The sequence below is a fragment of the Balaenoptera acutorostrata genome, chromosome 11 (genome assembly GCF_949987535.1).
Source record: "Balaenoptera acutorostrata chromosome 11, mBalAcu1.1, whole genome shotgun sequence".
Lineage (NCBI taxonomy): Eukaryota > Metazoa > Chordata > Mammalia > Artiodactyla > Balaenopteridae > Balaenoptera > Balaenoptera acutorostrata.
The window spans coordinates 100,744,106-100,769,596 of NC_080074.1; the positions used below are offsets into that span (position 1 = coordinate 100,744,106).

At 59.9% G+C, this 25,491-nt stretch overlaps 3 protein-coding genes across 14 annotated transcripts; all 3 read right to left on the bottom strand.

The window, feature by feature from the left end:
* Positions 1-1,126: 1,126 nt before the first annotated feature.
* GNB3 (G protein subunit beta 3) lies at positions 1,127-8,319 on the bottom strand. 4 transcript variants are annotated; one of them, XM_057556012.1, is made up of 11 exons: positions 8,187-8,319; positions 6,741-6,827; positions 6,436-6,474; positions 5,585-5,797; positions 4,968-5,074; positions 4,816-4,879; positions 4,536-4,698; positions 4,385-4,451; positions 4,086-4,287; positions 2,561-2,777; positions 1,127-1,731 (listed from the first exon to the last, which is right to left on the bottom strand). In XM_057556012.1, exons 2-11 carry the CDS (start codon positions 6,795-6,797, stop codon positions 1,625-1,627), a joined length of 1,236 nt encoding a protein of 411 aa, XP_057411995.1. In that variant the 5' UTR covers positions 6,798-6,827; positions 8,187-8,319; the 3' UTR covers positions 1,127-1,624. The 4 variants fall into 4 exon arrangements, with proteins under 4 accessions (XP_057411995.1, XP_057411994.1, XP_057411996.1 ...); XM_057556011.1 differs by lacking the exon at positions 8,187-8,319 and adding an exon at positions 7,067-7,201; XM_057556013.1 differs by lacking the exon at positions 6,741-6,827 and having other exon boundaries at positions 8,187-8,257.
* Positions 8,268-18,802, bottom strand: P3H3 (prolyl 3-hydroxylase 3). 7 transcript variants are annotated; one of them, XM_057556003.1, is made up of 16 exons: positions 17,899-18,797; positions 17,083-17,235; positions 16,843-16,995; positions 16,289-16,493; positions 16,077-16,208; positions 15,463-15,596; positions 14,942-15,031; positions 13,839-13,891; positions 13,652-13,719; positions 13,415-13,539; positions 10,747-10,848; positions 10,321-10,471; positions 9,979-10,096; positions 9,827-9,902; positions 8,942-9,082; positions 8,268-8,798 (listed from the first exon to the last, which is right to left on the bottom strand). In XM_057556003.1, exons 1-16 carry the CDS (start codon positions 18,394-18,396, stop codon positions 8,643-8,645), a joined length of 2,355 nt encoding a protein of 784 aa, XP_057411986.1. In that variant the 5' UTR covers positions 18,397-18,797; the 3' UTR covers positions 8,268-8,642. The 7 variants fall into 7 exon arrangements, with proteins under 7 accessions (XP_057411986.1, XP_057411984.1, XP_057411985.1 ...); XM_057556001.1 differs by having other exon boundaries at positions 15,463-15,599; positions 17,899-18,792; XM_057556002.1 differs by having other exon boundaries at positions 15,463-15,599; positions 16,289-16,490; positions 17,899-18,788.
* Positions 18,803-19,327: 525 nt separating this feature from the next.
* GPR162 (G protein-coupled receptor 162) lies at positions 19,328-25,025 on the bottom strand. Of its 3 annotated transcripts, XM_057556010.1 has the most exons (6): positions 24,938-25,025; positions 23,187-23,331; positions 22,032-22,729; positions 21,134-21,323; positions 20,383-20,540; positions 19,328-20,080 (listed from the first exon to the last, which is right to left on the bottom strand). In XM_057556010.1, the coding sequence occupies exons 3-6, from the start codon at positions 22,713-22,715 to the stop codon at positions 19,529-19,531; spliced, it is 1,584 nt and encodes a 527-aa protein (XP_057411993.1). In that variant the 5' UTR covers positions 22,716-22,729; positions 23,187-23,331; positions 24,938-25,025; the 3' UTR covers positions 19,328-19,528. The 3 variants fall into 3 exon arrangements, with proteins under 3 accessions (XP_057411993.1, XP_057411991.1, XP_057411992.1); XM_057556008.1 differs by having other exon boundaries at positions 22,032-23,331; XM_057556009.1 differs by lacking the exon at positions 23,187-23,331 and having other exon boundaries at positions 24,938-25,020.
* Positions 25,026-25,491: the final 466 nt, after the last annotated feature.

A 25,491-nucleotide genomic window follows, 5' to 3' on the forward strand; every position in this document is an offset into this window, starting at 1 on the left:
GCTGGGTCGTATGGTAGTTCTATTTTTAGTTTTTTAAGGACCCTCCATACTGTTCTGCATAGTGGCTGTATCAATTTACATTCCCACTTAAATGATGTTTTTAAGTGTTATACCTAAACCTTGCACTGGGTCTTCTGTATGCAGAAAGGCAGCCTGGGGCGGGGGTGGTGGTGGGGGCTTGTGTTCCACGGCCTGAGTGTCCCCGCACTGACACCTCCAAGCCTCATTTACGCACCTCCCTTAAATCCTCGTGTTCCCCAGGGCACTGTCCTTGGCCCTTTCCTCTTGCTGTCCCTGGGTATTCACTTCTAGGGCTTCATCTGTTACTCATCTGTATTCTGGTGACATCCAGGTCTCTCTACCTAACCCTGATCTTCATCCAGCTGCACCAGAGGAACTTCAGAGCTTGTCTAACGTTGAATTTGTGATCTTCCCCCCAAAGTTATTCGTCCTCCCCTATTCTCTCTCCCTGTGAATGACAGCACTATCCACCCAGTTGCCAAACCTTAACCTTGGCCATTATCTTGAATCCTTCCCTTTGAATATCCCATAGCCTAGGCGTTGGTCACTTCCTCCTGGCGACTCTGCATCTTTAATCCCTTCCCCACCCCTTCCCATCCCCCGATGTGTCCTATCGCTCTTGCATTTCTTGCCACCTGCCTCCTACCTTGTTTCCCTCCATTCCCTCCGGGCTCCCCTTCCTCCATTTCATCAACCGACATCGCTGCCAGCGCCGTCTTCCCGAGGAGCATCACTGATCACGTTACTACTCCGCTCAAAACTTCAATCGTCCCGCATTGCCCATAGGATAAAGTCTAGACTTTTTAGCTTTTTTAGGCCTCTTACAATCTGATTCCTTCTCAACACAACTCTCCTGTACAAACACACACATATGCACCAAAGGCAGGCAGTGGGGAACCGTTGTGCACAGCCCTACTCCCAGCCTCCTCCTCCTGCCCCAGCTCAGGCCTTGCCCATGAGGCTTGGGCTCCTGCCTCCACCCTCCTTTCTGCCCACAGCTCTCTGGTACCCAGCCTTTATCATTGCACATGTAATACTTTATTACTTAAGTGGGACCTGCGTCTGTTTGGAACAGAAGTGGGGTGGGAGGCAAACATCACAGACATACCAGGGCACTACTTTATTGCCAGTGCTTTAGGAGAGGCAAGAAGGTAGACAAAGGAGAAAGTATGAAGAAGGGGGCCAGGACCCTAGTGGTGCCAGAGCCATAGTCACGGGGCTGAGGGCCCTGCGCCACTCGCATCTAGACAAAGGTGGTGGCTCTGGAGGTAGGGGGGGAATCCTAAGGCCTGTGGCCTCAGATGGGAAGCCTGCTAGGCCTGCCAAGGGTGGAGGTCCGGGGGTCCGCTGTCCTTGCTCATTAAGGGAGAAGCTGTCAGGACCATGGAGAGGGGAGGCCATGGGAGGAGATGGGGCAGTTCCCCACCCATGTCCCTGGTGTTGCCTCCCAAAGGCACGCTCCCCATACTCCCCACGCCCTCAAAGGGGAAAGCCGGGCGGGAAGGGCGGCTGCGGGGTAGAAGAGAAAATCTTAAAGAAATCGGGCAGGACAGAGGGCAGCCGAGTGTCTGCATGGCCTTTTACCTCCCCTCCTCCAGCCTCCTCAGTTCCAGATTTTGAGGAAGCTGTCCCAGGAACCAGTGGCCACAGCCATCCCATCAGCCGTGACCCCCAGGCAGCTGACCCTGTTGTCGTGGCCAGAGAGGATGCCTGAAGAAAAGGGGGAGGAGTCAGCCTGGCAGGGAGTGTGTGCACACAGGGCCCCTAGGTTAGCTGGGCGAGACGTCTGACTAGAAGAGGGAAGAGGATTAGCCCTGAGGGGTGGGCCTTCCATTGAGGCCAATCTCTCTGTGTAGAACCTGGGGTGGGTGAGGGGAGGGGAGGGACCTGGGAGGGCTGGACAGGTCAACGTGCGGGGAGAAAAGCAAGGGCACTAGAAAATGGGGAGGGCTTCCAAATGAAGACTTAGGCCCCGAGAGAAGTGACTTGCCCAGGGCCACTCAGAAAGTAAGCAGTGGAATTAGGATTTGGATCCCGACTCTCTGGCCCAGCGTTATCTTCACTGGGCACCTGGCCTCTCCCAAGAGAAGAAGCCACACTATCTGATTCAACTTCAGACCAGGCCAGTCCTAGAGAAGCGCCCAGGTTGGGGTCAGGGCCATCAGGTCACTCTCCATCCCCTTAACTCTGTCACTGCATAGTCCCTGAGCTGGCCCTTCCCTTTGGTGGATGCCCCTGAAACCCAGCACTGACTGGACATTCAAGGCCCCCAGGTTTGGGGGCGACTGGAAGAAGCTCCTCTGGAGGGAAGCAGCTCCTCTGGAGGGAAGCAGCTCCTCTGGAGGGAAGCAGCTATGGCGGGGGGCAGTGGAGAAGGGCCGATTAGAGCAGCTTTGCTTTGAGAGAAGGTGGTCCTAGATTGGGAAGCAAGGGGGACTGGCTTCTAGGGGTAGAGCTCAGAGTTACCCAATAATTAGGGAGCAGTGGTAAGAGGGTCCCCACGAGGGGAGTGAGGTGGCCGTGGTGGGCAGGCTCTTACCCACTCGCTCACACTTCATGGAGTCCCAGACGTTGCAGTTGAAGTCGTCGTAGCCCGCAAAGAGCAGGCGGCCGCTGAGGGAGAAGGCCACGGATGTGATGCCGCAGACGATGCTCTCGTGGAAGTAGGTGGTCAGCTCCTGGTCTGCCCGCAGGTCAAACAGGCGGCAGGAGGCGTCGTCCGAGCCCGTGCAGATGGCCTCTCCGTTGGGGAAGAACTGCGGGTACAGGTGGCCAGGGGTCAGGACTCAGACCTGGGTAGCCCGCTGCCTTTCCTGCCCTCTCCCTGCTCCTGCCCTGGTGGCTCCAGGCCCAGCTGTTTCCCTCAGCCTCTCTGGCCCCCGCCCCCATCCCTTCCACCGCCAGCACGGTCGCTCTTCACCGCTGACGTTTGTCACATGCCAGCTGCAGCCGGGCTCCCTACCCCCTTCCCTGCTCCACAGTATTTCCACGGTGCAGGGAAGAGCACGGGGCTGAGGGAGGGTGGGCAGCGTGCCCAGGGTCACATGGTCAGAAGGGCGGAGGCTGTCCCAGACGCCAGCGACTACAGTCGGCTGGATCAGCGTGCAAGCACGGGGCCAAGTACAAATGCATGTCCTGAATCTCATCATGAGGAAATGTCACGCAACCCGATGGAGGGCAAGTCTACAGAAAACTGGCTCTTCAAAAATGTCCATGTCACGAAAGAGAGAAAGGGCGCAAACGGTTCCAGTTTAAAAGAAACTGAAAAGACAAGGCAAGGGAATGCGATCCATGTTCCTGGACAGAAAAAAAAATTGCTATTTTTCAGATAATTGGTGAAACTTGAATATAGACTATAGTACTGCGTCAATTTAAATTTCCTGATTTTAAGAATTAGACTGTGGCTACGGAAGAGAACGGCCTTGATTTTAGGAAGCACACACTGAAGTATTTAATGGGTAAAGAGGCATGAGGTCTGCAACTTACTTTCAAAGAATCCAAGGAAAAAGTTAATGACAAAGCGTGTCTATACCTACATCTAGGTGTGTGTGTGTCTGTGTCCGTCTGTCCATCTATCCCTCCCTCACTCTACAGAGAGGGAATGATAAAGCAAATGTGGCAGAAAGGTAACAGTGAATATGGGTGAAGGGTAGATGGGAGCAGTTTTTGTTACTCTTGCAACTTTTCTGTAAGGGGAAATTATTTCAAAGTGGAAAGTTGAAAGGGGCAGGGGCTTCCCTGGTGGCGCAGTAGATAAGAATCTGCCTGCCAATGCAGGGGACATGGGTTCGAGCCCTGGTCCGGGAGGATCCCACACGCCGCGGAGCAACTAAGCCCGTGCGCCACAGCTACTGCGCCTGTGCTCTAGAGCCCTCGAGCCACAACTAGAGGAAAGCCTGCACGCAGCAACGAAGACCCAGCGCAGCCAAAAATTAATTAATTTTTTTAAAAAAAGGAAAGGGGCAGGGGGCTGCAGGAGGGGATGAAGGCTGTGTGTGTTGGAGGTGGAGACGTGTTCCCGGGAGTCAGAGAACAGAGGGGACGGGGGTGAGGGGGCTGCTCACGCAGATAGCGTTGATGTCCGACTCGTGGCCCGTGAATGTCTGCCGGCAGGTCCCCTCCCGCACGTCCCAGAGCTTGGCGCTGGCATCACAGGCCCCCGAAATGAAGAGTTTGAAGTCAGGGGACACGGCCAGGCTCATGCAGTCCCCCGTGTGTCCCACAAACACAGTCTTCTGCTGCCCGGTCTCGATGTCCCACAGAGCACTGCGGGGGTGGGGGAAGGGAAGGGGAGGGGGTCACAGAGAAAGGCCAGCACAGAGGTGCCTCCCAAGCCCCAGCACCCACAGCTCTCGGTCCTCACCACGTGGTGTCCCCGGAGCTGGTCACAATGTTGTTGTCGTCCAGGAAGCGGCAGCAGGAGAGATAACCTGCGGGTAGTTAGGACAGTGTCCTGGCTGCCGGCCGCTCCCTGCAGGGCCGGGGCTTCCAGGGACCCTCAGTCTCTCACTCACCTGTGTGAGCAGAGAGCTCCCGGCTGACCTTGACGTTGCCCTCCCGGGATTTGAGGCTGTAGATGGAGCACATGTTGTCCAGCCCCCCACATGCCACGAAGTTCCCCGACGGGGCATAGGCACAGGTCATGACCCAGGAGGAGCGCAGCGGGATGGCGTGCACCTGCGGGGGGCGGGGCAGCGGGGGCCTGCGCTGAGCTCCCAGGTGGAGAGCAGAGAAGGGCAGCAGGACGCCCCCAGGAAGGAGGGTGGCAGAGGGGCCGGGAGACAGGACTGGTACCTTGTTGGTGGTGTAGGTGTCCCACACAATCAGCTTCCCGTCTTGCGAGGCACTTACCAGCAGCCTGGGGAGAGAACACTCGTGCCACCCAACTCTCCTTTCTGTGTCCCCCTCACACCCACCCCCGGCCGCCCACGCCTCTTAAGCCTCACTTGGAGTCGGTGGCCCAGTGCATGGCGTAGATCTTGGCCAGGTGTCCCCTTAGCGTCCGCCGTGTCCGCATCTGCACTCGTCCCACCACCTCTAGACCAGACACCAGCTGCAGGAAAGGGAGCATTAGAAATCAGGGTGAGGACTTCCCTGGCAGTCCAGTGGTTAAGACTCCATGCTCCCAGTACAGGGGGCACGGGTTCGATCCGTGGTGGTTGGGGAACTGAGATCCCGCAAAAAAAAAAAAAAGAAAAAAGGAAATCCGGGGGTGAGCAGGGCGCGTGCCCACGCATCAGTGTCACAGCCACTGATCTGTACAAGTCTGTTACGTGCCAGGCTCGGGGTCAGGGCCCCAGCCTCAGAGTTATTAGGCCCTGCCCGGTAGTGGCTTAGACTGATGCGGAGACAGACACAGGCATGTTGCTAAGGGTTTAACCACCGCCTCTCCTGCGTGGGCTGGGGGAGGAGGGGGAGGGGGAGGGGGAGGGGGGATTTGTATCTCGTAAATAATACCACCTTGACCAATTCAAGCTGCCAATGTGAGACCACCACACACGGACTTGGGAAGAGATGTACACATTTGGCTGAACCCAGCTGCTAGAAGCCTGCCCTCACCCACCTCTGCTGCACGGCCAGCTCTCACTGGATACGCAGAGCAGCTCCATGGCCCTGAACTGCACCTCCTGAAACTTGCAGTCCTGTGCCCCTGAAACTCCTTCGACCTCCTAGACTTAGGCTGGGGCTCCAGGGTCAAAAGACTTGACTTGCCATTTACTTGCTTTGTTATCTCAGGCATGTTACTTAACCTCTCTGAGCCGGTTTTCCTCTGAGCCTGTAAAATGAGGTTTATAGCACCTACCTTATGGGGTTGTCATGAAAATGAAATGAAATTATGTATTTAAGCAACTTAGCCCAGTGCCTGGCTCATGTTCAGTAAATGTTTACTCTTATTATTAACATTTAATCCAATGTAAGATGCCACCAACCCTAAGAAGCACGATTCCCACATGGATCACTAAGAAAGAAAAAAGGCTGCGAATTATAATTGTAAGGCATCGATTGTTGGATGCATCTCAATTTCCGAGATGTCAAATTGTGAAAAAATGCATCTGAGAACTGACGAACTTCAGTATTAGACAGCTAGTACCTAGAGTCGCGAAGCGCTTCTGATTGACAAAGCCCTACCCCTCTTCATCCTTGCCACCCCGTGAGGGGGGGTAATCACTCTCGCTTTATGAACAAGGACAGGACAGAGTCTGCCTCCTTAGTCTCCGACTCGGTGCCTGGCCCAGAGCAGACCGACCTCGCAAAATGTTTGTCGAATGAATGAATTCATGTCATTCCTCACTCCAAGGACACGCTGTACTAGAGCTTGGGCACCAGGCTGTGGCTGGTTATGGGGCTCCCACCCCATCCCCTCCCCTCCCCACCCCTCCCCTCCGGCCCTGTCAGTGGGACAGGAGCTCTCACCTCTTCCAGAGTAACGTCGGCACAGGCTTTCCTGGCATCCTGGGGGGAAAGCAGACATCAGGGGACGGTAAGGGCAGGGTGTCAGTGGTGGGGGTGCGTGGGCGTCTGATGCGGGTGGGTTTGGGGCTCTAGGGTTTGGGGGCGCCTCTCAAATATGAGATCCAAATTCAGGAGGTCTCTGGCGACTTCCAGGTCAGGGGTCTCTCGGGTGTCACTCAAGGGTGAATCCAGCCCTCTTCCCCCGCAGGCCACAGTCCCGGTCCCTTGTTTTCTGGGGCTCCCTGGTGGGAGGGTTCTGGGGTTACTGCAATCTGCTTCTTGAGCTGCTCTGCTTCCTGCCGCAGCTGCTCCATCTCCCCCATGGCGGACGGGTTGAGGGGCGGCTCCGGCTCCTGCCAGGAACACGGGGTGGGTGTAGGGGGATCCCCACGTTTCTGTCCCTCACATCCCACACCGGACCCTCACGAAGGCTGGAGCCCACCCCCCAGACAGGGAACTGACTGGGTGGTCTGCACCCCTCTCCCCACCCATCCCTCCCCGTGTGGAGTCCTGTGCGGCCAGCCCCGCGCTGGCCCAGGCCTGCCTGCAGCCCCCAGCCCCAGAGGGCAGAGTCAGCCCAGCTCCCTCTTACTTGGGCTCTGACTGGACCTCGTTAGGCTTCCAGCTCCAGTTCCCAGGCGCCTCCTCACTCCCTCAGCTGCGACGCCCGCCCGTCACCTGCCCCAGCTCTGCTGCCAGGGGAGCTGGCCTGGCCTGGCCCCGACTGGGGGCGGGGGGCGGGGGGGCACTGACAGGGAAGGGTAGGGCCAGCGACGTCAGGCAAATGAAGTCAGCTGGCCGGGGTGGGGGGAGAGGACAGAGCGGGAGGCGTGTGGCTTCCGAGAGGCTTGGGCCCAGCCCAGGTTGGGGGGGGTGGGTGGGCGGGAGCAGGAGTGCGGGGCTCTACGGAGAAGCAGCCCCCCGTAACGAGCCCCGGAGGGAGGAAGGGGTGCGGGTGCTTCCCCGGCCAGTCTCCAGGCAGAGAGCAGAGCATCAGGCCCCATGGGATTAGAGCAAAGCTGTGAGGATTAAGGGCTGGGTTTGGGAGGGGTGCAAAGGAGCAGCACGACCACAGATCGGGGGGGGGGGGCCCAGGCCCTGGCCCCCACCAGTGGTGATGATCTTGGCAGTCAGGGCCTAGCTAGCAACCAGTCCAGGAGCCAGAGAACGAGGGTGAGAGACAGCCCACTGTCAATACCCAAAACTGTGTTCCTTAGCTCAGGGTGGGGCACGGAGAGGGCTACGGTGAGTATGGGGAGGGTGTAGGCCGGAGCTGGAGATTAGAAGGGACTGATCTGGATAATCCTTCTTCTGGACAAGCCCCAACCAGCTGCCCCCAGGGTCTGATCCTGGGGGAGAGGGGGAAGGTCCGGGGGCTCCAGAGAGGAGGAGGGACAGGCCTGGCCCAGCTCTGGGTGGAGAAAGAACGGCAAGTGGAGGGCAACCCCGTCCCCTGCTCCCATCCGGGGCTGGGCCCACTGCTGGCCCCCAGGACTCACAGGGGCCTGCTGGGGCTGAGAAAGCAAGAACCAGAGGGACGAGGCTGCCCAGAGTCCCAGGCAAGCTCAGAGAGGGAAGACAGGGCTTAGAGTAGGAGGCCCAAGGAGCAGCTGTCAGGGTTAGGGTTCGTGTGCATGAGGGGAGCAGGTGGCCGAGATTTCCCTGACAAATCACAGGCTGGAGAGGCCCTGCCTCTGGGAGGCCCACGATACCTGTCCTCCCTGGCTGGTCACAGCCTCTCCACCCTCCAGCCGCCACGGAAACTGCTGCGACACACTTGACTGGGCCCCGGCTGAGGGATCTTCAGGATCTTTATTGACAGGCGGGGAGCGGGCAGTGGGGTGATCTCCCTCTCATCCGCCTCATTTAAAGCAGTCGGGCCCTACCCCCCTGCCGTTTCTTTCCACGGCGGCAGCATCACGTCTTCTGTCTGTCCTGGGGCTGGAGGTCCGTGGGCCGGGCCCAGGCCTGGCTCCCCAGGCTAGTCTGTGCAGCGTCCTCTAAGTCCAGGGCTGCACGGCCCTTGTGATCCCCAGGCTGGCGGGCATGCGGGGACGGACAGCTCGCTGTTCTGCTCCTGTCACATGGGGACTTCTCGGGGGTCTTGGCATCAAGGCAGACCCCCCACAAGTCAAGAGGCCACATCCCCAAGGAGCTGGCTCAGCCCCTCACAGCTCCTCTCGGACCCGAGGCGGCTTCCCAGCCTTGTCCTGGACCCGCTGAAGCCTGTGGCTGGGGGGTTCTGGGGCGGGGTCTCTGCTGGGCATTTCTTCTTCCTCCTCCTTCTCTGGCTCCTGCAGTAGCTCTTTGGCTTCTGTCCACTCCTGGGGGCCGTGGAGAGGAGGGTCTGGCCTGATCTCCTGCATCCACCCTGCCCCAAGGACCCTCCCTGGGTCATCCCAGCCCCCGCGCCTTACCCGTCAGCCTGCCCACCCCTCACACGCTACTCCCGCTCGCTCCTCCTCACCTGCTCCCTGTGCTCAGGGGCCCACGTGTGCCACAGCGCCAGGGTGCAGCGCCGCCCCCGCGTCACGGCCCACACACCGTGGGGATTCTCCACGCCGGAGCTGAAGGCCACGAGGCGCCCGCAGCGAGGACGGACCTGCGCCTGGCGGGCGATGGCGGATTCAGCTCCAGGGAGAGACCCTCGGAAAGCTTGGCCCTGACTCCCCGGAGTAGGACGGGGGTAGGGGGCCCAGAGAAGGCAGCTCTCTTGCCCACCACTTCCCCTCCTTAATTCAGGGGCTGTCTGGGGGCAAAGGGGAAATGGGCCTCCACTTGGGGAGCACAAGTGCCAGACTGAGGCTAGAGGAGTTGGAGCCAAAGGGAGAAGGACCTCCGTCCGCCCCAGTGCCCTGATTTTTCCTGGCCAGGTGCTGGAGGTCCTTTGTACCAGGTGTGAGGCCACCTGAAGGCACGAGCGCAGTACCAGACTCTAGGTTCTGGGCATAAGGATCTTGAGGACACTTTTCCACCCCAGAGAGAGCTTGGATTACAGGTGGTGAGCAGAGGAGGAAGTAACTGGATAAGGCAGAGCAATACACAATGAAGAAGCTCTGCTCTGCTCCTCCTACTGACCCTAGCCCCGAGCTTTTACCTGGAACAGGGGCTTGGGGTCCTGTGCTTCACCCGCCCTCCTTTAGGAGGGCCTGGAGGGGCCCCCTTGGAGGTCTCCTGGGGGGGGCTAGGAGAGCACCTGAACAGACAAGTGGTGGGGGGAGCTGGGGAGGCCAGGGAAGGAGAGGGCTAAGGCGGCCCCAGCCATTGCCCTGCATTTGCCTCTGGGAACCTTCTGTTTTGAATCCTGAGCCCACAGCTGGGCTCCCTGTCCCCCGCCCCAGCCCGCATTTACCGTGACGGTGAGGGCGTTGGGCTCTGTGAAGAACAGGTCCCCGCCCTGGAAGTCATCATTGAGGTAGAGGAGTCCGCTGGGGAGGGAGGAAGACAGGAGGCGGTGAGACCCCCGCCCAGGCCTCTCTGCCTGACCCCTGGAGGGCCGCCCACCTGTAGTCTCGGTAGGTGTAGGCCGGGGGCTCCCGCCAGCACTCCCCGGTGTCAGGGTCCAGGACACAGTTGTCTGCGTGCACCGGGTGGCTCAGGTCCATGCGCTGCGCCTGCTCTCCTGGGAAGCGAAGGGGCCTGGTGGGCACCCCGCTGCCCGGTGCCCGCCCACCGACACCCACCCTGCAGCTCCGGGGTCACAGCCGGGCCCAGCCTGGGCAGGGGAGTCAGTCCTCGTGCAGTGAAGACCGGGACGCACACGGCTGGGGCCGCGGAAGGTGTGCAGTGCGCCGGCCCCGAGGGGCCCCGAGGGGGGGGCGGAGCGGCAGGGCCCCTGGCGGTTACCTTCTATGGCACTACGGCACACCAGGTGGGTGAAGGAGAGGTGCAGGGGCCGGTCCGGGGAGAAGTAGGCCTGTGTCAGGCTCCGCACGCGCTCACTCACCTCCAGAAGCAGCTGGGCGCCCTGACTACCCACAGCCCCAGCCCGGGCCAGCTGCCAGCAGAGAAGGAAGGGCCGGGAAGGGGGAGGCATTGGAAGGGTGGCCCCTGCCCCCGCCCCACTTCCACTGCCCTCCACCCACGGTTTGGGGGCGCCCATCCGCCCAACTGCTCCATGACGGCAACCCGGGCCCCTCGGTCTGGAAGCCCCTCCTCAACCCTGGGCCGAGGACTCGGCTACTCTGGGTCCTGGGAGAGCCCTCCACAGGAGATGCCCGGCCCTCTTCTCCAGTTCTGGCGCCAGGCCAGGGCCTGGGGGCCTCCTCTCACCTGGGCGGCCTTGAGCACTGTGAGCCCCTCGAAGCGTTCGTGGGGAGTGTGTGGGGAGCGGCGGCCCTGATAGCCGGACCTGGCTCCAGACTCAGCCGCGTCCTAAGCAGGGAGGGTGTTGGCTGGGGAGTCACCCTCCTCGGCCCCGGGCTATCGCCCACCTCACTGCCCACAGGGCCGCATGGCCTTCCCTCCAACCCTCCCAACTCCCTGGAAGAGGCTAGAAGCTCCCGGAGTTCTCTGAGCTTCTGCCCTTTCCCAGAGAACGACTATCTCCGCGTCCGTGTTGTCACTCCTGGTAAAGATCTGGAATCCCACTGTGCACAGAACTCTGGAGAGCTTCCTACAGTGCGGAAGGGGCCCTGAGAGGTAAGGACAGCTGCGGAAGGGGGCAGGAGGGGCTTGATCACTCATCCCGATGGGCCGAGAATAGGGGAGTTTCTCTGGAAAAGGACGCTGGCAGGAGGTTCGACAGTCGGGACAGGTCCTGGCTGACTCGAGGTAGGGACATGGCATCAGCCAAGGTGTCTCTCTTCCATCCCTTCTCACCTTACATGCTCTTGGAGAACTTGATGCTAAGTCCCAGTTACCCGACTGTCTACATGACTCTTATCAACTGGGGCTCTCCTAGTATCTGAGTGTCCCTTTCCTGACACCTACTGTCTGCTTTTTCTTTCTTTTTTCTATTCTGTCTGCTTTTTGAAACTCAAGGTACCACTATCTAATTACCCGGTATTTAAGCCTCATCTCTGAGAGGTTTATATAGAGGCTACCTGGCCACTCAAGCCATCTAACCCTCTATTCTTTTATTCATTCATTCGTTCAGTAGGCACGGAGCACCTACTATGTGCCAGGCACTGTTCTAGGCACTGTGGACTCAACTGTGAACATGAAAAGTTCCAGCAGGGTTTATATTGTGAGATAATAAACAAACAAACCAGATCAATTCAGACGGTGGTAAGTGTTACATGGAAATTAAAGCAGGGTTACAACCCTGAGAGTGCCCTGGCAGGGGTCAGGGGACAGCTAAGTGATGAGATGACATCTAAATTGAAACCAAATGATATGAAGGAATAGCTGAGAGAAAAAATGTTCCAGGCAGCAGAAATAGCAAATGCAAAGGTCCTGGGGCCAGAATGAGTTTAGTGTAATCAAGGAACAGAAAGGTCTGATACTTGGGAGTTATCCTTGACTCCATTCTTTCTGCATCTTCCACATAGATTTAGTTCTCAAATTCTCTTTCTTTGATTTTCTAAATATTTCTCATCTGTCCCCCTCTTCATTCCCTTGAAATGAGAACCTAACCTAGGGCGGCGGCCCTCTTGCAATCATCCCAGAAGCTCCCCCTTACTTCCCTCTCCTGCTGCATTCTCCAAACTGCCACTAGAGGGAGCTCCCAGTCCTACAGGATGAGGACTCCAGACCCTGCCCGTGGAGGTTCTGCAGGAAGACAAAAGTCCACCCCTCCTTAAATCCTTCAGTAAGCCGTCCACAAATAAAGTCCAAACTCCTTGGTAGGGTACAGAGGCCCTTCCCCATCTCTCCTGTGCCTCCACTCCTACACCGCCTCTGGATAATATACGGCCTGATGTTAATAGCGATAGATCATACTATTTCCACATTCTTCCAAGAGCTTTACCATGTACTAACTCATTAATCCTCACAGCAACCACAGCAACCCTACAACATAACCGCTGCATTTAGCCCCATTTCATAGAGAGGAAACTAGGCTCACAGATGTTAAAATACATTGCCCAAGGTCACACAGGTAATTCCTGCTGGGACTGGCCCATGTTCTTAACTCCTGTGCTCCACTGCAGTTCCCAGAAAGAACAATAACCCCCTTGTTCTTCTCCCTTGCAGTCTGACTTTCCTTCCCTCTCTGTTTGGTTAACTCATCCTTAAGACTGAGCTCAAATGCCAGCCCCTCCGGTAAGCCTTCCATGACTTTGCATCTCGGCGCGGGACCCTAGTTCCCCGACCAGGGATCGAACTCATGCCCCCTGCAGTGGAAGTTTGGAGTCTTAACCACTGGACGGCCAGGGAAGTCCCTGGATGAGTACCCTGTACAGACTTCTTTCATCAAACTCACCACCCACTCTGGTTATGTCTCCATGCCTGATTCCTTCTCTATACACCGAGCTCCCAAATGCTCGGTCTGTGTTCATCTACCTCTCCCTGGAACCTAGGCGTTTCCAGTATACAGCAGGGTCTCAAAGAGCGTGTGTTGAAGAAACGCTAGCCCAGAGTGAGACTAGAGCTTCATAAAATGGCAGACTCAACCTGGTGAATACAGATCATCCCACCCAATCCAGGAGGGGATGCGATGATGGAGAAACAGCCTGCATGTCTGCCGAGCCAAAAACTGAGCTCTCAGCCAACCAAGGAATCTTCACCTGCGCACTCACCCTTTCTGATGCATTTATGCTTTGTATTTTGTTCTTCCTATCAGTTTCTCGCAAAATCCTTCTGTAAAATGACCAGCCCATGTCAGCTAAGTTAAGGGGAAAAGGAACTTGTCCCCAGCGGGGAGGCAGTGGCAAGCACAGTCCCCTCTGGAGAGTCAGGGAGGGCAGGACGGGGGGGCAGGCCAAGAGCAAGGGGGCAGGCAGCTGTGCCAGAGGGTTCCCAAGTAGTGGCAGTGCCCCCCCCCCACAGGTCTTCTCACCTTGGCCAGCTGCAGGAGCACCCCGCACTCGGCTGGGGTGAGCAGCCCGTCCAGCACCGCTCGCTCCGACCCATTCAGCTGCCTCGCGTCCTGGGTCAGGGTTACCCCCTCCAGGAGGAGGACATCTGCAGGGCAGGGACAGGGCCAGGGCTGAGGGTCCCCTGAGGGCAGGCCCAGCAGTAGCTGGCAGCCCCCAGCCCCTCCAGGCTCCTGTCTCCTGCTGTCCCAGGAACTCACCCTTCCAGTGAGTCAAGGGCTTCGGCTGTGGAGGCTCATGGTCCCACGGCCTCTTCTCCCGATCCTCTCTCAGGGGTGAGAGACACGCTCAGCGGACGCACAGGCCAGTCCAGACCCATCTTCCCCAGGCCCCGTCCCTCCCCTTCCAGCTCAGGCCACGCCCCTCCCACCACAAGGCACCTCCTACCTGAGTTTTTCTCTAAGGGCCTCAGGGATGAAAGCTGCTGGGGTCCAGGGATCCTGGGACAGTCAGGAAAAGCGCCATCACCCATCAAGTCCACCCCTGAATCCCTGACGGTAGACCCTGAGCTACCACATTAAGGTCCTCCTGCTTCCAGAGGGGAAGGTGGAGGTGGAGAAAGCCCTGGACTCATTGTCGGGAGCCCCGGGCACTGGGCACTGGGCCAAACTCTGCAATAATAATGATAATAATAACAACAACAACAACTTACGTAGCACTATTTGCCAGGTGCTATTCTAAGAGCTTTATACATGGATGTGGAATTTATCATTTAAAGTTCACAATAGTCTTATCAAACAGGTCGTAGTAATGTGCCTATTTTGCAGTTGAGAGGACTCTGAGACACAGAGGCGTAAAGTAACATGCCCAAGATCACACAGCTGATAAGGGACAGAATTGGGATTTAACCAACGGTTTCCAAACAGGGAGATTTGCCCGTTAGGGGACGTTGCAATGTCTGCAAACAGTTTTGATTGTCATGACTCAGGGAGTGCTAGCGACACCTACTGGGCAGAGGCCGGGTAAGCTGGCCTACACGGTCCTACGTTGCCTGGACAGCCCCCTTCTCCCAGTTCTGGTCCAAAATGGCAATAGTGCCAAAAAGGTTGAGGAAGCCTGCTTTATGCTGTAGCACTAGCGAGAATAACCGCTGCCTTTTAGTTCCCTCTCACAACTACAACAAAGAGTAAGAAAAGCAGCCGCAACAGAGCTTTCTGTACTTTGGAGCAAGCGACGTGGCTTCAACAGGGCTATGAGATAAGTGTGATGTTCCCATTTTACAGGTAAGGAAATTGAGGCCGAGGCAAGTGAAGGTCCAGAGCTTGTTCGTGGCAGACAGACCAACATTTAGGCCTGCATGACCCCAAAGCCGCCCTTAACTACAGGCGCCTGCCTCTGTCCCTGCGATGCTGAGACACAGACTCCTCTCCAACCCTCGAAGGGTTACGGAGAAATGGGAAACGCTGTTGGGGACGGATGTGGCACACCCACATAGGGCATTACTGCTGTCCCCCTCCTGGGGGCGGGTGGGGGGCAGTGGGGTCACTCACGGGGTCCTTGAAGCTGGCCCCCAGGTGCTCCATGGCATAGTAGAGCTGTCTCTTCTCCCCCAGGGATCGAAGGACGAAGCGCTGGATGTCCTGGAGAAGGGGGACAGCGGTGGGGGGGAGTGGGGGAGTGGGGGGTGGGGAAGTTAAGGCTGGAGAAGAGCAGGGGAGCCCGCAGGCTTGGCTGTGCCCCTCGGTTCAACCCTCCTCCTTCAGCAGCTTCAGGGTGTCGGGGCTGAGACTGGGGGTAGTGTGTGTGTGTGTGCATGCATGTGTGTGTGTGTGTTGTGCGCATGTGCACTTGTGCATAGGTGGGGGCAGGCAGGGGTGAGGTTAATGGAAGAGGGCTGGGCTGGTGCTTGGACTCAGAAGTAGAGCCTGCAGTGGGGAGCAGGGAGTGGAGACCGAGCAGATGCTGGACTTGGGGTCACCTTTGGCCAGAATGGGGGGCGGGATCCAGGTGACTTCTCCAGCACACCTGTTTGATTTCGGGCTACCTCACGGGGGGAGTGTGGAGGGGCTACCTCTCTTGGCCCGAGGGCAGGTCTTGGCTCTCCCAGCTGCGCCTGGTACTGGTCCAGAGCTTTCCTGGCAGCCTCATCCTCCGGGTAGAAGAGGAGGACGCTCAGCACATTTTCCACAGCCTGGGACAGATTCCCTACTGGAGACAGAGAATAGCGTGGGGAGGGGGGACCCAGAGACCGGGCACCGCTGTGATCCCTGGGCAGAGGCAAGAAGCCAGGGGGACAGAGGCAGAGCCGGAGGAGGTGGTCTCCCAGGGCCCCATCCCACCCAGCCGACTGGCTCATCCACTGCTTCTTTCCAAAGCTTACTGGAACATACCTGAGCTGTGTGGGCAGAGTTCAGAGGCGAGGAAGAGAGGAGAGAATAAAGGAAGGTGAGAAACAGCAAGGACAGAAGGAGCCCTGTGACCCATCTCCTGAGCTTTCCACGACGGCACCAAAGGAGAGCAAGAGTCCTCCTGAGGTGCTGGTCCCCATGGAGCCCTGACCAACTACAGATGCAGAGACAGACGGAGCGATGGAGGGATGGGGCTCAGGATACCATCAGAGACAAACCTTCACTCTCCCCGTTTCCAACCTCAGTCACCCCCAGGGCTCACCCTTCCCCCACTGACCCTGAGCATGGGCCTCGTGCAGCCGCCTCAGCTGGCCGGGAAGGAAGTCTGGGACAGGGAAGCCGCGACCAGGACGTGTGGCCGTGTCCTCCACACAGCGCTGCCGGCACTGCACGACCCCTATCCAGTGCCCTGCAGGGGACACACGTGCGCCCCTCAGCCTGTGACGCGCCTCCCCTGGCAGCACGAGGCCCCGCGCTCCAGCTCCTCACCTGCGATGGCCTCATACAGGCCTCCCTGGCTCCCGGTGCCCCCCTCCTCCTCTTCTTCCTTCTGCTGCTCCTCAGGCCCCTCGCAGCCAGCCCGGCAGCTCTCCACCTGGGCCAGGCTCTCCTGCAGGGCCTCCTCTAGCCAGGGCAGTGCCAGTGCTGCTTCCTGGCGCCCCAGCAGCTCCAGGCCAGTGTCATAGGCTGCCTGCTGGGGAGGGGAGTGGTCAGTCACCTGAAATCCTGGGGCAAGGGTTGCCAGACTAGATCAGGAGGGAGAAAGAAGGGGAGGGGTGTGGGTCTCATTTGGGGCCTGGACTCCAGGTCCCAGTTCACCTTGGGGAATACAGGGTGGGCCTCGGAAATCCAAATGTTAGAACATGGGACATTGTGAATCTCAGGAAGAAAACTAAGTCCCAGAGAGGGACTTCCCATCAGGGTCACAGAGGACGGTACCCAGATTTCCTGATGCCCGGCGGACAATGCACAGTCCAGCGAGGCCTGTGTATCCAGCCAGTCAAAGACTGGGGGCGGGATAGGGGTCGTGCTGAGGGTCTCACCCAGTATGGGGGCGTCTCCAGGTCCCGGAAGCTCTGGGGCCGGACCCCGGACATCCGTCTGTACTTAGCCATGTCCTCTCGCATCTGAAGGTGCGTTGGGTTGGCCACAAAGAAGGTGTGCGCTGCGGCTGCTGCCAGGTCCAACTTCTTCAGCTGAGAAGCGGGAAGGATGAGGGAGTCAGCCCTGGGGTACGGGTGTCAGACTCTGCCTCCTCCCCCGCCTCCCCACCCCAGACACACCTGGCACTGCCCCAGAGCCTTCTGGAAGACCGGTAGGTGAGAACTGCCCACCACCCAACCTCCAGACCCCCAGTACGCTGGGACTGTCAGGAGTCTGGTAGCTACGGAAGCAGGTTCTGAAGACTGCAGTGGGTGGGATATGGGCAGAGGGACCTCGTTGGGAGACAAAGTGGAAGTGATGGGTAAGCGAGGTGCAGAAGTAGAGGTGACCCGAGCGACCAGCAAAAGCCGCAGGGCTCTAGGACCCTGAGCTGAGGTGTGTGTGACCAGCGCCCCCCTTCCCCGGCCACGTAGGCATTATTAGGCAACAGCGACCGCACCAGTAGCTCGCAGTGTCCATTGCCCCTGCCCCGGGACACCGGGCCCCTCAGCCCTGGCCCGCTCCTCTTTCTTTCCCGAAGCTCCCTCCTGCCCCAAGCGAAGGCTCACACTCACCCCCTTACCCGCCCCCATGCTCTCTCTCCAGCGGCGGATCTCAACCCTAATCCTCCCCCTTCATTCCTGGGAAGAGGCGGCTGTCACTTCACGTAGGTCTCAGTAAGACTTTCTAAAACTCCAGGCCCCTGCCCTCCATCTCCGATCTACTTCCACCCCGCCGCATGACGCCCATTCCAACTTCGCTCCCACTCTCCCAAGGCTGTCCCTCGGCGGCCTCGATGGGTGTTTGTCGCGGTTTGATAGGACGGACTCCAAAGACGAGGTCCTATCCACACAGCCCCACCCGGGTCCGGGCGCTGGCTCGCCGCCCCTCCCGGGAGCTGGAGGAGGAGGGCGGCGGCGCCTGGGAGGACCCCCGGGGCCCGGGCCGCCGCGCACCTGGTAGTAGGCCCTCTGCAGGTAGTTGTAGGGCTCTCGGCGGCGGAAGGCGTCCTGGAGCGCGCTCCCCACTCGGAGCCGCGCCGCGCCCCCCGGACCCAGCCTCCGCGCCCCGCACTGGGTCAGGCACTCGGCGCGCCGGAGCGCGGCGCGGAGGAGCAGCGGCTCCCAGGCGCTCCGCGCCGCTCTCGACCCGGAGTCGGGCCCGGGGGAGGCGGGGAGCAGGGCGGGGAGCGCGGCCTCCGGCTCGGTCGCGCAGCGCGCCCCGCAGTCCCGCCGCGCGCGGCCCAGCGCCGCCCGGCTCCGCAGCGCCTCCCGCAGCAGGGCCACCGCCGGCGCCCAGGCCCCCGCCGCGTAGGCGCGCAGCCCGTCGGCGTAGAGCAAGTCGGGGGCCTGGGGGGGCGCCCCCGCGGACAGCGGGGCCAGGCCGGGGGGCTCGGGGGACCCCGGGGGAGGCAGCAGCAGCAAGAGCGGCAGCCACCGGAGGAGCCGGAACATCGTGCGAGAGCCGCGGGCCGGCTGCAGGAGGGAACTGCGGGAGCCGCGAGGAAGAGGGAGGAAAAGGGGAAGGAAGAGGGAGGGGAAAGGAAGGAGAGAGAGAGAGGAGGGAGGAGAGGACGAGAGGAGGAATGAGCGGCGCCGACGGGAGCTGATGGGACCGAGCCCCAACCCTGGGAGAGGCCGGGGTGAGAGAGAGCCAGGAGTCAGAGGACGCCAGGCAGAACGCGGAGAACGCGGAGGACGCGGGCTTTAGGACAAGCGGGGTGGTGTGGACCAAGAAACAGACCGCGGGGAGAGCAGGGCAGACGGCCGGCGGTGGAGCAGGCCTGGTGCTCTGAAGACAGCCTGAGGAGCCTCTTAGGACCCCTGACTCCAGCCGCCGAGGCCCAGCGGGTGGGAAGAGCTACTGCGTCTGCGTCCCCCTCCACTCTTGGGTCCAGGAAAAGGAGCGAGGATGCCTCCCACAAACCCGCACACACGCACTTTTGGACAAAGAACTTTCGAATGCAGCAGGGAGGGGGGTAAACTCCAGGTCTGTGACACCAAGTCTGCTCAAACCCTTTCCTGCCCAGAAAGTGCGCTCATTCAGATTTGGGAAAAGGAGGAGAGCTGAGGCACGGGAGATAGAGACATCCTCTAAAACCACCTCCACACATCTCAACGAAGATCCTTCAAACCCCAAACCAGCAAACTCAAGTGTCTCCCTATGTCCTCCGCCCTCCACACCCCCCTCCCGCCCAGCCCAGCCCAGCCCAGCCCGAGGTGCTCTCATAAGGCCGTCTCTGTGAATGTCTGCATGTTTGTCTTTCTCCGTGTGTATTTCTGTGCCTCTGTCCAGTGTGCCTGCTCTAGTTTGTCTTCTATGAGCCATTCCACCCCCAAGCCTCTGACCATCCCCTTTGCCACCACAGCACACTGGACACAGAGGTTTCCATGGTGACACTTCAGACTTTAATACATTTTGCTAGGGATGATGGAAGGTGAGTCAGGCATCTGGTCACTTGGATGAGAGACAGCAGGAGTTCCATCTCCCCAGAGTCTGGAGGCAGCTGCCTCAGGCTCAGGGACAGAACGAGGTGTTACCCACCCAGGCCGCCCCCCCACCCGAGTCCAGCAGACCCACTTGGGCTCACAGGGTCAGCTGAGGGAAGATGGGATTACCTGGGTCCCAAGATCCTCCCCAGGCTCTTGCACTCCCCTCACCTCCTGTCAGGGAGCAGCGTCGCCCTGCACTTAGCCCCAAAGGAAGTCCAACGACTCTGCTATCAGGGGACCCAAGGGAGAGTCGGCGGGGTGAGACTCCCAGCGGCCTGGGCCGGCGAGGAGAGGGCCCTGGCGAGGCCGTCGGAGAAGGCAAAGGTGTCTCGTCAATGAAGGTGGTGATCTCCTCTCGGAAGAAGCCTGGACCCCGTGGGGGTCCCCCACCTGACCCCAGAACCCCGCCCTCCAGGAATTGGCGAAGGCTGGCCAGCCCCCCACCTTCAGCCTCCTCCTCCTCCTCCTCATCCTCCAGCCTTTTTCTTTGTCCCAGGTACTCAGGAGGGCCCCCTAGGGCCCGACTCTGGGCTGGGAGGACCCGGATGTCATCAGAGGATGACCACTTGTGCAGGAAGGAGCCAGGTGCCCGAGGAGTAGAGAAGATGTTGGTCTCATCGTGGGACAGGCGGCGGGACAGAGGGACCTGGGGAGAGGAGCAAGTAGACCCAGGGGTGCTGCCGGGACAAAGGGGGTAGAGGCAGGAACCAAAGTGGGGACTCTGCAAGATGGCTCCACCCCTTACACTTCTGCAAAACATCCTCTGATGGGCAAACCTGGTTCTGAGCGGTCTGAAGGGGAGCCTCCCTTGCCATGCCTTCCTTTCACCTACTCCCATGTGCCCTGCAGGCTGGGGCTAGGGAATAGGGGGTCGGGATGGATAACAGGGACTGGAGGAAAGTAGTGAGGGGATACCCAGAATAGGAGGTGTACTGCCTAGTCCCATACCTGTAAGTAGTGGACCCTCTCAAGAGGGGGAAAGAGCATGTGCCTTCCAGGAAGCAGCTTCACTTGGGTAGGGTCCCTGCCCCCTGGTCCCGCGGCCCCGTTGGCATCAAAGCGAACTTTGCACACTCGGCCATCTGCATAGTCATCGCAGCCCCCATCTAGGAGAAAAGAGGGGCAGGGTGGTTACAGGCAGGGAATGCCCACTTCCCCACCCCCTTCAAAAGCTCCCACCCCCTTATAAGCTCCCCAGAGAATCCTGTTTCCATTAGTCTGTAAGCTCCAAGAGGAAGACAAGAGTGGCCAACGTCTGTTGCATTCAGTGCTGAATCCCTAGCGATTCATACATATAGACACACTTATCTGAAACAGTTACCCCTGGCCCCCCAATCTCACGCCAGGAGCTGTCCCTGTAGCTGGGGAGTCTCTCTCAGGAAGCTTAGCTTTCCCTTGGTTCCACAGCCTTCCTTTATGGTTGTGTTAGTTCTCTGGACTGTTTCTTAGGCTCGGCGGAGGCAGAGCTGGCTAGCGTGGCCTTCGAGGGGGAACAGACACCGAGAGGAGGAAGCAGTGGGTGTGCATCGGGGTGATGATTGGGGAGAGGGGAGCCACGAGTCAACCCAGGGGCGCTGCAGGTTCTGTCCAGCAGGGGGCACTCCAGGGCAGCCCGTCCGCACAAGGAAAAGGGCTGGTAGAAAAGGGCAGGAAAGGGAGCCGACGCCTAGGAAAGCGAAAGCCCAGTCCCTCCTCTGACCGTCGTCGCCATCCTCCTCGGACATGATAGCCACGCACTGCTCCCACACCGTGCGCACGTCGGCGCGGTAGCGCTCGCAGGACCAGATGAAGGAAGGCAGCAGCAGCGTCTGTGCCATGGAGCACCACAGCACAGCCAGCACCATCCAGGGGGGAGCCGAGTCCGACTTCAGGGAGAAGAAGCTCACCACCTGGCAGGAGGATGGAGAGTGGCCCCGGGTCAGGGCCCAGAGCCGAGGGGGCCCACTCGACCCCAGATCCGACATCTTAGTGCAGCCGGGGGCGGGGGGGCAAGAAGTCAGGAGCGGATGGTCCGGATCACATAGGGTCAGGACAGAGGCAAAGTTGGAGGTGAAGAAGGTTGAACGGAGGGGAAGGGATTGACTCAGAGGAAGATCAGGAGAGAGTACTGGAGAGAAAGCCCAGGGGTCCAGAGGGAGAGGAGCAGACACTGTACAGTAAACTTGAAGACAGACAGAAATAGGGACTAGATGGGGATGCAGAAAGCTGGGGGGGGGGGGTGTGTGTGAGCTCTCTGGGGTTGCCACCCAGGGGTGCTCAAGACTCTATTGTATCCAGAGGGAGTTCGGGAGTGGAGTGTGGAGCTTGGCAGCTGGGCGATAGGTCTGGGGGGCTGAATAGTGGAGCTGCAGGATAGATGATGGAGCCAGAGGATAGGGAGTGGGACGGAAGGATGGATGATGGAGTTGAGTACTGGTCACTGGAGAACAGGCTACGGAGCTGGGCTAATGGGAACTAGGAGATGGATGATGGAGATGGGGGTTCACAAGTGGGGCTGGGTAGAGGAGAGGAAGATGGATGATGGAGTTAGAGGTCAGGTGATCATGCTGGGGTCTGGATATTGGAGAGAGCAGGTGGGGGGGGAGCCCCAATCTCACCAAGATGGGCACCCCTGTGAGTGAGTCATAGAGAAAGACGATGGCGCTGACCAAGTTGGTGACCTGCAGGGATGTCTTGGCCGACTCGGACCCATCCAGCGAGGACCGCCGCTTCCCTCGGGCATCTTCCACCACAATGGCCGGCACCTCAAAGGCTGGCCGGGTGCCCAACCCCCCTGGCCCACCCCCCTTGGCCCCGCCCCCGGCCCCCGCTCTCCGGGCCTGTTGAGCCCTCCGGGGCCGGGCCCACAGCGTCTGGTAGAAGGTGATGGCCACACAGACCAGCCCCATGACAATGCCCCCAAGTAGCAAGAGGCTGAAGCAGACGCCAAAGCCGAGGCCGATCTTGGAGACTATGAACTGGCAGCCGCGGGCGTAGTAGCGCTCGCCGTTGTTGTGCCAGCCAATGGAGGGCAGTGTGGAGAGGATGAAGCTGACCATCCAGATGCCCAGGACCGCGTGCAGCGCCTGCTTCTTGGCGTTGCTGAGGCGGTAGTTGACGGGCCAACGCACCATCCACATGCGGTGGTAGGAGAGCGAGGCGACGGTGAAGCAGGTGGCCAGGGCCAGCGTGTAGTAGGTGGACACAAAGACCTTGCAGATGCTCTCGTTCCAGTCATAGTCGGAGGAGGCCTGGCGCCGGAGCTGCACCACAGCGAAGGTGGTGAGGGGCACGGCCGCCATGAGGATGTGCGTGCCTGCCAGGAAGCAGAGCAGCAGCTCCAGCGGCTTGTGCTTCTGCTGCTTGGCCGAGATGCTGAGGATGATCCAGGCGTTGGCCAGCAGTGCCAGGAGCCCGCAGGCCAGCCAGGACAACGCGTTTGAGCGGAGGGAGGCCTCCTCTGCCCCCGCCCCACCCCGAGCCATCCTTCGTCGGTCCCCCCACCCCCCTTGAACTCTTGGGGGTGGGGGCTAGGTCTCACCCAGGAGCCCCACTCACACACACCCCCATGATGCCCACAGTCCTTGCCCTGGAGTGAGGCAGGCCGCCCCTAGGCCTACCCTAGCGCTCAGCATTGCACGACTGACCCAGCTAAGGTCAGGTGTGGAGGACAGGGGAGGGGACTGAGGGTCAGCAGAGGCGGTCCTCCGCCTCCATGCCGGGTGGGACCCTTCCAGAAGTATCCCTGTAGTTGATGGGGGAGGCAAGCTGACCGCTTTCCCAACTAGGAGGCTGGCTGGGAAGCCCTGGTCCCCATGTCAGGACTTCCAGCTGTCTTCTGCCTCTGGTGCTTGGCCAGTCAGGGGTCTTCTGGATGCCTCAAGGGGCATGGGGGCGGGGCTCAGCCGCCTGGGCACACTGCAAGGGAGAGATGAGGTGTGGAAGGGGCGGAGCAAAGGTTGGGTCTAGGCTGGTCTCCAGCTGGCACCCAAGGCTCCCTTCTCTTGAAATGATAGAAATGACTGGTTACTAGGGGTCATGGGGTCATTCGGAACATTCTCCTGCCTTAAAGCAGATGGTCAAACACCCCACACAGATGAGAGCCCTGCTTTCCAGACCTCCAGGAAAGAAGGTATTCTGACCTCCTGTCTCCCATCCTTCGTCAGCCATTTTTCCTGCTTCTGGCGCCCCCGGGTCCCTCTTTCTGTCCCCTGCTCAGCACTCCTCAACCGCTATCTTCACATCCCTGAATCTCTCCTCAGAGCTACCATGGCAGAGGCAAGACTTGTTTCTTCTTGAGGGCTCACTGGAAACTGGGATATGGTATTACAGCCATTCCCCACCCTTCCAGCCTCCTGGGTCCAGGGGTCCAGGTGCTCAGTTCCATCTCCCCAAGCCTGCATGATCACCTGCCCACTCACCGGGTATCTGGGAAGATGGGAGAAAGGAGGCTGGGACCGAGGCGGGGGTGGGGTGGGGTGGGGGGTGGCAGGCAACCCGAAGGCAGGGGAACCACTGACATCAGAAGCATCCAGAAAAGGAAAGAGGGGGAACTAGGGGGAAAAAGGAGAGTTTGAACAGAAGAGAAGGAAAGAGGGGGCAAAGTGATAGTATTTGAAAATAGAAGGAAAAGTCAAGAGACCCCTGGAGGGGAGGCTTTGGGGGGAGGTGAGGAGGGGATGGAGGGAGGGAGCAGGGAATAGGGAGGCTGAGAAGAAAAGCCCAGTGTTCAAAAAGGTTCGGACTCCCTCCACCTCATAGACCCCCACTCTTTCCTCCCCTGCCCTGAGCCTCAGTTTCCCTCTGATGGGAAGGAAGATGTTCTGGATTTGGTGACTCTGAGCTTCATTGAGCCCTGGGGAGGGGTTCAGAGGAACTCGAGTGAGAGCCTGAAGAGAGTGGAGGCAGGAAGGATGGGCACAATGGCTTTGGGGTTAGCGAGGTAAAAACGGGGCACATCAGTGGTAGGGCTTGTTGCCTGTAGCAGACCCTCAGACCCTCAGACCCTAGCCCTCCGCAAGAGGTCCTAGTCCATCCCCCACCTTTGTCTTCCCTCGGAGCCCAGTACACCCTAGTTGCCATGGCAATGGCCAGCTAGAGGGAGATGGAGGGAATCGGTCAGGAGCGCCCCCCACCTCCCCTCCAGCCTTGGACCCCTTCCCATCCACACCCACCCAGGCCCAGAGGGTGGGCTCAGGAAGAAAGAGCTGGGGACTCGGGGAGGGAGGGAGGCAGGAAGGATGTGAAGGACAGAGAGAGGAGGCGAAGGACGGAGAGAGATCGGAGGAAGGTGGGAGGGGGTCCGGGGGACTCCAGGGCAGAAAGGGGTCCCTCGCCCTGCCCTTCGGGGTGAAGGGGTAAGGTCAGGCGGCTCCTCCCTCCTGCCTGCCACCCACCGCTGTCTCCAGGGCAGAAACAGCAGGTGGCTGGGGAGGAGGGGCCGGCCCGAGGGGAGAGGAGGCGGCGGGGTGGGGGGGGGGGAGAGGGGAGGGGACCACGGGGGACAGGGCCGGGGTCGCCTTACCTCGGGCTGCGCCCAGCACTGCCATGGAGACAGCACTCCCGACGCGGCTCTCCCCGGCTCCCGCCGCCTGCGGGCTCCAGCTCGCCGCCCTCCTCCCTCCTCCCTCCTCCCTCCTCCCTCCTCCCTCCGGGCCTCCCTCCTCCCGCCCGTCCCAGCCTCTCCGTTCGGCCCCCTACGTCCCTCCGAGCCCCTCTCTCCCGGGGTCCTGCCGCCGCAGCCCCGGGTCGGGACGGAGGCGAGCCTTGAGGGGCGGGGGCGAGCGCGGGGCGGGGGACCGGACGGTGGGGACTTGGAGGGGGAGGGGCGAAGAAGGCGCCAGGAGGGAGGGGGCGAGGAGGACGGCGGGGAACCGGCTTCATTGGAGAACTGGATCGTGTCCTGCCCCCACCCCACCCGGTTTTCAACACGAACTCAAGCTCGATGAGGCAGCTGGTGTTGCTCGGGGAGTTGGACACGTGTGTCACCGAGTGTCACTGTGTGTATCTGTAAGGGCTGTGCCCGGGGGGAACCCCACGCGGGCATGTGTTGGAGGCTGCCGAGTGAGGGGCGCTGGT